The sequence below is a fragment of the Austrofundulus limnaeus genome, unplaced genomic scaffold (genome assembly GCF_001266775.1).
Source record: "Austrofundulus limnaeus strain Quisiro unplaced genomic scaffold, Austrofundulus_limnaeus-1.0 Scaffold280, whole genome shotgun sequence".
Classification (NCBI taxonomy): Eukaryota; Metazoa; Chordata; class Actinopteri; order Cyprinodontiformes; family Rivulidae; genus Austrofundulus; species Austrofundulus limnaeus.
This window is the reverse complement of record NW_013952682.1, coordinates 743786-752293: the sequence shown is the minus strand read 5'-3', so window position 1 is coordinate 752293 and position 8508 is coordinate 743786. Positions and strand designations below refer to the sequence as shown.

Sequence of the window (8508 nt, the reverse complement as noted above, 5' to 3'; positions counted from 1 at the left end):
CCAGGATGTGACACAAAAACCTGAATTATGGAACTGAAAGTGAAAGTAGTCAAACTGAAGTTTTAATAAACCAAAATACAGTTTCAAAGCAAATTAATTCAATTTAGTAAAATTTATTTTCAAACCAATGCATTTAATTTCAAATTCTGTACATTCAGATTCAATCTGAGTGATTCAGATTCACTTCCTGCTGACACAAGATTTATCCCATAGAGGCGCTCCTGTTTATTATTATTATTATTATTATTATTACTACTACTACTATTATTATTATTATTGTTTTGTATCCTCCTCAGAAACATAAAGTTTAATTACTGCATTCTCGATGAGGGTCACATTATCAAGAATGGGAAAACCAAACTTTCCAAAGCCATTAAACAGTTAGCTGCTAACTTCAGAGTCATCTTATCAGGAACACCTATCCAGGTGAGCGCTCAGCACCACGTGTTGTTGATTTGACTCCACGGACGCCTTGACGTTTGTCCCCTCGTGTCCTCAGAACAACGTCCTGGAGCTCTGGTCCTTGTTCGACTTCCTCATGCCGGGCTTCCTGGGAACGGAGCGTCAGTTTGCTGCTCGCTACGGGAAACCCATCCTGGCCAGCCGAGACGCCAAGAGCTCCTCACGAGAACAGGAAGCAGGTATGTTGGCTCTTCTCTTKTAAAGKGYCTGTGACATCATATTTTTGTAATAAATGTGAATGTGTTTTTGGAAAGAGAACATTGATAACATGTTGCAAAACAAATTTCACGCCATTGAGATGAACAGTTTTTGAGATATTTGCATGTGAAGAAACAGGAAGTGATGTCAAAGAGTGATGCTACAATAATTAGAGAAGAATCTGATGTTTCTTTAGATTATTTTCAGTCACTATCAGAGTTGAAGAAGAGTTTAAATAAGATTGTTTCAATAAACAAAGACCAGAGTTTATTTTCTTAAAGAGTTCACCTTTGATGTCACTTCCTGTTTCACTTTGCTGAGCCAAATTCAAGAGAAAATATGCCATTTATGAGRCAAAATGGGTAAAATCATGTGTATTAAGCTAATTTTCTTAAATTTAAATGTTTTCTTTGACTTTTTGTGTTTGAAGTAAATGCATGTCACAGGAACTTTAATGTTTTTAATTAACCTGCACTCTGTTAGTGGTTCTGATGGTTTGTTCTCCTCGTTAGGAGTCCTGGCTATGGAAGCCTTGCATCGACAGGTGCTGCCTTTCCTTCTGAGGAGGATGAAGGAGGATGTGCTCCAGGATCTTCCTCCTAAGATAATTCAGGACTATTACTGCAACCTGAGCCCTCTGCAGGTACTTCTCTCTCTACAGCTAGTATTTAATTTAAAACTCACATCCCTATCCTGGTGTCGAATTTCAGATTTGACTACAGTAGACTTCAACCAGTGGTGGATGTAGGATTTTACAGCGTAAGGGGCCACAGTATTCAGAGGGGCCAAGTATTTGTTCATCCTTGCACACAAATCCCCAGTTTTTGTAAAGTTTATACATTTAATCACACGTGTTCAGACATTTATACAAGCTTGCGCAATAAATTCTCCTTATCAGTTTTACATGGTTGAGTGAAGCTGACCCCTCCCAAAAAATGAACCACAGAAAAACAAAATGCAAATTGGATGAGTGTTTAGTGCATCGTTTGTGCACTTGAAATTGTCGTTTGTGCTGCTATGGTTTTTTATATGTTAAAGATTATTTGCAAGGGTCATTCAGGGGTCACCATCGCTCCAAAATGAACCAAACTAGTCGAATTTCGTAGTGCTTTGTGTGAGCAGGTTTGTGCCGTTGAAACAATTGTTTGTGCTGCTATAATTTATAAGATATTACACGTTATAATTTCGGACGTTGGCCTGAATTGTTTGACGTCACAGACACGTGATCCTCCGAAATTATAACGTGTAATATCTAATAAATTATGGCAGCACAAACAGCCGTTTCAACGACACAAACCTGCTCACACAAAACACTACAAAATTCAACTAGTTTGGTTCATTTTTGGTTCATTTTGGAGCGAGCGGGTGGGATGGTGACCCCTGAATGACCCTTGCAAATAATCTTTAATATATATAAAACCATAGCAGCACAAACGATGCACTAACCACTCATCCAATTTGCATTTTATTTTTCTGTGGTTCATTTTTTGGGAGGGGTCAGCTTCACTCAGCAATTTTACATGATTTTTTACAGTTCATAAATAAAACACTCAAATACACATGTAAGAAAATCTAGCCATCGTTGTCAGTAAACTTTTTTTCTGTAGGATTGTTCAAAAAAAACTAAGCTTGCTTCATGTTGGAGTTTCCTATTTGACTCACTGGCGCCACCAGTGGTTGGAGGTGGAACTGCAGCCACCATCATTTTTCTTGGGCAAGGACGGATGAGTGAAAGGACGGGGCACTTAAGGGGGCCAATCAGACTTCAGATGGGGCCAGTGGCCCCGACCCCTGAACCACCCCTGACTTCAACACCAGCTAACTTTAAGTTGAACTAATGATCATCTTTGCAGATCCAGCTTTATGAAGACTTTGCAAAGTCCAGAGCCAAGGCCAGTGTTGATGACAGCATCTCTCTGGCCTCTGGTGAAGAAGAGGAGAAGCCCAAACTGAAGGCTACAGGTCATGTCTTCCAGGTATGTTTTTATTTAAATTTTTAGTTTTTTTTATTTAAAAATTTATTTCAAACAGATTTTTAAAAATGAGAAAACAAGCAATCAGTAGGACAAAGAAAACAAAAACCAAGAACCCAATTAGCACTACTTTTCTGTTTGAGACGGAGTAGGAAGAAGTAAAGACTTATTTAATCCTATCCCTTATCTCACTTTAATGGTGTTTTACTTACATATGCACTAATTAACAAAATTTGCAATTAAATCCATGTTATGGCATTCATATGCCTGTTCAACATACTGTGCCAATAATCGTGTTTCCATCAAGGCTGTTTGATGCGCACTTAGAAGTGTCKCATTAAAAATGCGAAAAAAGTCCGATGGAAACAGCAAAATTCAAAAAAATCCTCAATTCGCTAAAAAGTTTTTACTGGTTTTTGGATGATTTGCAAAGTAGTTAATGCGCAAAACGGGAGATGGAAACATGCTTTCAGATTATATTCTGACGTAGCGCATATTTACCTCACTGTTTCAACTGTTTCCACTTTCCTGCCTCGTCCCGGATGTTGGCATRAATGCGCGAAAACATTGCGTTTATTTCCCTACGTCTCCTGGCAGCGTTAAACATAGCCTGTAGCTGAATAGATAGAATAATTACAACTTGCCCAATAGCAAGGCATTCACAAAGAAATCGCTCCATTTTCCTGAGATATTAGCCTCTGCTAGTTAGCAAGTTTCACTTCCTGTTTACTACTGTAGGTGTCACCTCGAGTGAAGAAACAAGATTTACTGCCTGGAAGCAGGCCTCGGACAGGCCTGACGAGAGGACAGGAACTCTGTCACAAATTGAACTGTATTTAGGCCATGACAGGTCATTCTAACCGTGGAAGAGAACCCCTCAGTTCTCTTTATCAGATAATGGACAGAACAATCTCTTYTGTTMRTGAWWCATTYKTWGTTWAACWAMRAATGWWTCAYKAACARAAGAGATTGTTCTGTCCATTATCTGATAAAGAGAACTGAGGGGTTCTCTTCCACGGTTAGAATGACCTGTCATGGCCTAAATACAGTTCAATTTGTGACAGAGTTCCTGTCCTCTCGTCAGGCCTGTCCGAGGCCTGCTTCCAGGCAGTAAATCTTGTTTCTTCACTCGAGGTGACCCCTACACTACCGCAAAGCTTGTCGCCGACGTCTGACGTAATCACGCGTTGCGTAGCCTCGTCTGACGTAATCACGCGTTGCGTAGCCTCGTTGCGTAGCCTCGTCTGACGGAATCACGCGTTGCGTAGCCTCGTCTGACGGAATCACGCGTTGCGTAGCCTCGTTTATTCACAACAGTCGAGAGGGAAACTAGATGGAAACTGTCTAGATTTGAATGTTTACATATTAAATTTTTTGCGAATTTTGAAAAGTTCGATAAAAATTCACTACAGCTGGATGGAAACACGATTAATGAGCCAACAAACAATTTATACTACAGACAAAAAAATTACAAACTAACTCTAAAACAAGAAAATCTACGAATTCATATTGATAATAATATAAATAATAATAATGACAATCTTAAATGACCGCGGGGGGGTGGTCCATTGTCTAATGTATGTGACCCATCACATCGAAATGAGGATTACTGTATTTATTTATGTATAATATTAGAAATTTAACCCTAAAAATCATCCATAAAGTGGGRGATAGTATTATACACGGGTTATTGATATTTAGATTTTTATGTTTTGTAAGCTCAAAAAATAGTGATTGTATTATACATGAATAAATACGGTAAATTTAAAAGTGGTGTATGGAGAAATAGGCAAACATAGTGTTTTGATTAAAACACTAAAAACTGAATTTCTTCAAAATAAAACAAATAAATGCCTCAATGTTTTTATTTGAATGAACTGTGTGAAATAAAAAAAAAATTTGAAGCACTTTTTTGAGCAGTAGCAACAAAAAACCTGATTTTGAGGAAAATTCCCTCTAAATTTTGAGATTTTCCCTGAGAGTTAGCAAAGTTTTTTTTTTTCCCAGCTGGGAAATATCAGTATTTAAATACTATTTGAGATTTCCTTTTATAATGAAATAAAAATTTCCTCATTAAAATAACATGAATTTAGGATTCAGATCGAATATTAATGTATCATCGTAACGAATAAGACAAATTAAGTCGTATCTCTGGGTAAGCTTATGATATCAGAATGATCAAAATGCAGTTTTAAGGCCAAGAGTCAGAAAATGTTCTGAGGTCATTTTGACCAAATTTGACTTGATTCTCCTTTCGATATGATGGCTCACAGATATGCTACATTTGGACCTGTTTACCATTAAAACCAGCTGGTCTTATCTGTTTAACACAGTGCTGTTGCTGTCTCCATTTCTCCAGGCGCTGCAGTATCTGCGTAAGCTGTGCAACCATCCGAGCCTGGTTCTGACCCAGCAGCATCCAGAGTACAGACGCATCACGGAGCAGCTGGCGGCCCAGAACTCGGGCCTTCGTGACATTCAGCACGCGCCCAAACTCTCGGCTCTGAAGCAGGTAACGTGAGCGGAGGGCAGCCGCAGCGTGGTGCAGCGGCTTTGTTTCACACTGTGGTTCTGGCCCGTTTCAGCTGCTGCTGGACTGTGGTCTGGGTGGTGGCGGAGGATCCGAAGGGGCCACGGAGGCGGTGGTGGCCCAACACCGCGTCTTGATCTTCTGCCAGCTGAAGAGCATGCTGGACATCGTAGAACACGACCTGCTGAAACCCAAACTGCCCTCGGTCACCTACCTGAGGCTGGACGGCAGCGTGCCGGCGGGTCAGCGCCACTCCATCGTCTCCAGGTCAGCAGAACTTTAATTTAAAATAAAAATAATTGAACAAACACAGGACTAATGCTCTGCCCTCCCCAGGTTTAACAACGATCCRTCCATCGACATGCTGCTGCTGACCACACATGTCGGTGGTTTGGGTCTGAACCTGACGGGGGCCGACACCGTGGTGTTCGTGGAGCACGACTGGAACCCCACGAGGGACCTGCAGGCTATGGACCGGGCTCACAGGATCGGACAGGTACTGGTGTGGAACCCAAAGCCCTGCTGTAGCTCCTTCAGCGTGTTTACGTCCCGTAACCCTGGTTCTGTGACGCTGCAGAAACGAGTGGTGAACGTCTACAGGCTGATCACACGAGGAACCCTGGAGGAGAAGATCATGGGTCTGCAGAAGTTCAAGATGGGCATCGCCAACACCATCATCAACCAGGAGAACACCAGCCTGCAGAGCATGGGCACGGAGCAGCTGCTCAACCTGTTCACCCTCGACAAGGTGAGGAGCACTGTGAGGAGCACTGTGAGGAGGTGGGGCTGAGAGGATGAGGTGCTGAGAGGAGGAGAGGAGGAGAGGAGCACTGAGGCTCAGAGGAGGTGGGGCTGAGAGGAGGAGGAAGGGCCAGGGTGAGGCTGAGAGGAGGAGAGGAGCACTGTGAGGAGCACTGAGGCTCAGAGGAGGTGAGGCTGAGAGGAGGAGGTGCTGAGACTAAGAGGAGGAGAGGAGGAGGAGGAGCACTGTGAGGAGCACTGAGGCTGAGAGGAGGAGCACTGTGAGGCTGAGGAGGAGCACTGTGAGGCTGAGAGGAGGAGGAGGAGGGGCCAGGGTGAGGCTGAGAGGAGCAAGGAGCACTGTGAGGCTGATGCAGGAGGCGCACTGTGAGGTTGATACAGGAGGTGCACTGTGAGGTTGATACAGGAGGTGCACAGTGAGGTTGATACAGGAGGTGCACAGTGAGGTTGATACAGGAGGTGCACAGTGAGGTTGATACAGGAGGTGCACAGTGAGGCTGATGGAGGAGGTGCACAGTGAGGCTGATGGAGGAGGTGCACAGAGGAGGCGCACAGTGAGGCTGATGGAGGAGGCGCACAGTGGAGGTGCACAGTGGAGGCGCACAGATCATCTTGTTGGTCTGACGGTTGTTTTCAACCTGTTTCAGGAGGATAAATCAGACTCGGGGGAGCAGGGCTGTTCAGCCTCTGGGAAGGCCTCCATCAGGTCGGTTCTGGACGGGCTGGGGGAGCTGTGGGACCAGCAGCAGTACGACACTGAGTACAACCTGGACACTTTCATGCACTCGTTGAATTAGTGGTCAGAAGGCTGAGCAGGTCCTGGTCTCTGCCTGAACACAAACCGTCTCGCAGCAATAAACAAACACAGCCAGAATAGGAACTCATGTTTTATAGCTCTGAAATGAATCTGCAGGAACACTGTTACATCATCACTTCACTTTACCACACATCCCATAACTGACTCCTGAAGAGACCACACATCCCATAACTGACTCCTGAAGAAACCACACATCCCACAACTGACTCCTGAAGAGACCACACATCCCATAACTGACTCCTGAGGAAACCACACATCCCATAACTGACTCCTGAAGAAACCACACATCCCATAACTGATGTTCAACCAGCTGCTGAGTGAACAGCTCAAACCTCTCCAGTGTTAGTTCAGCTGCAGTAGTTAGGCTCATGGTTAGACAGATAATTTGTCGTTACAGCAGCAGGTACAGCCTGCTGCGTTGTTTGCACTTCCCTTTACCAGAGTACACAGTGTTAGGACCACCTGTACCACCCCCCACCCATCTAAGTCTTAAACATACTGCTGTACCCGGCTGCGACTGACAGCGCCTCCGAACAACTGATACGGACACGTTTTTGTACGACGAAGGGAACCGGGAGAAGAAACGGAGCTGCTCTGGGAGGATCCGTACAGAAAACCTGCGGCGTCGACGGGTTCTTGGGGTCTCCGTCTTGCGGTGTTTAAAAGGAACGTGAAAAAGCACCGCTGGACCCGAAATAGGAAGGTCCGAGATCGACTGGTACCTTTAACGCTGCAAGTATTTTAAAGATATAGATTGTACATATTTCTGTAATTTCTGCTTTTTTCTTTATGATGGTGGAATTGTAATAAATTCTGCAAACATTTGAAGCACTTCTTTGCTTTCCTTTGAGCTGCGGTCAGCAGGTGGCAGTGTTGTAACGCTGGACGCTCCATTTGCCTTCAGTCCATAATAAACCAAAGGAATCTGCAGAGATTTATTCTTTGGATCAGTTTAGGGCAGTGTTTCCCAAAGTTGGGGTCAGGACCCAAAGTGGGGTCCCGAAAAATCAAGGTGGGGTCCTGAAAAGATTTTTGCCTTAGTTGTTACAAAGGAGTGAGGTTAGTGTATTTAAAATGGATAAATGTAGTATAAAAATACTGTTACTATGCCCATGTTTTGTTGACCTGATACAAATGTTTATCATCCAAACTCCATAAAAGTTGAACCATTTCTCTTAACCTCAGAGATTTACTCAATAATCTGTGTAAAAGATACAAACATAACACTGTTAATGTTCTTAAAATATATTAAAATGAGAAATACAGAAAACACACGTTACACAAGCTCATATTGACTGTAATACACTGCATCTCTACATTTACATTCATCCCTAAATACAGTCACTCGTTACCAAACAGTGTCTGAACTGCAGAAACATTTATTCTGTTTTCTGTGAAGATTTCATGAAAGTCAAGCTTAGTGATAACAGTTTGTTCTCAAAATTTTCATAATCATAGATATATGCTTCATTCTGATATTGTTGTCATTTTATTGCCCATTCACTGTTTACACTGTAAATCATACATCACCAATTTATGTCTGAGTTGTTTTTTTTTTGTTTGTTTGTGGATCATTTTCACACTAATGTAAGCAACATGTCAACACATAAAGCTCCGCATTTCAAGAAACAACACAGTTTGGAATACAAAGTTGTTGTTTTTTTTTCTCCCAACTTTAAAATAAAATGGAAAATGAACAAATGAAAAAAATTTAAGTATTCAAAAAATTAATTTATTCAAAGTAAAAATACAAAATAACATTGACC

At 42.4% G+C, this 8508-nt stretch overlaps 1 protein-coding gene across 1 annotated transcript in view; it reads left to right on the top strand.

The window, feature by feature from the left end:
• btaf1 (BTAF1 RNA polymerase II, B-TFIID transcription factor-associated) overlaps window positions 1-7570 on the top strand; it is a gene marked incomplete in the record, with an annotated part of 37220 nt that extends 29650 nt beyond the window's left edge. Inside the window, 9 exon segments of the mRNA XM_014021164.1 lie at window positions 297-426; window positions 500-641; window positions 1173-1303; window positions 2514-2636; window positions 4993-5145; window positions 5219-5430; window positions 5500-5659; window positions 5741-5911; window positions 6573-7570. Coding sequence (XP_013876618.1) covers window positions 297-426; window positions 500-641; window positions 1173-1303; window positions 2514-2636; window positions 4993-5145; window positions 5219-5430; window positions 5500-5659; window positions 5741-5911; window positions 6573-6722 — 1372 coding nt within the window.
• Between the last annotated feature and the right edge of the window lie 938 nt (window positions 7571-8508).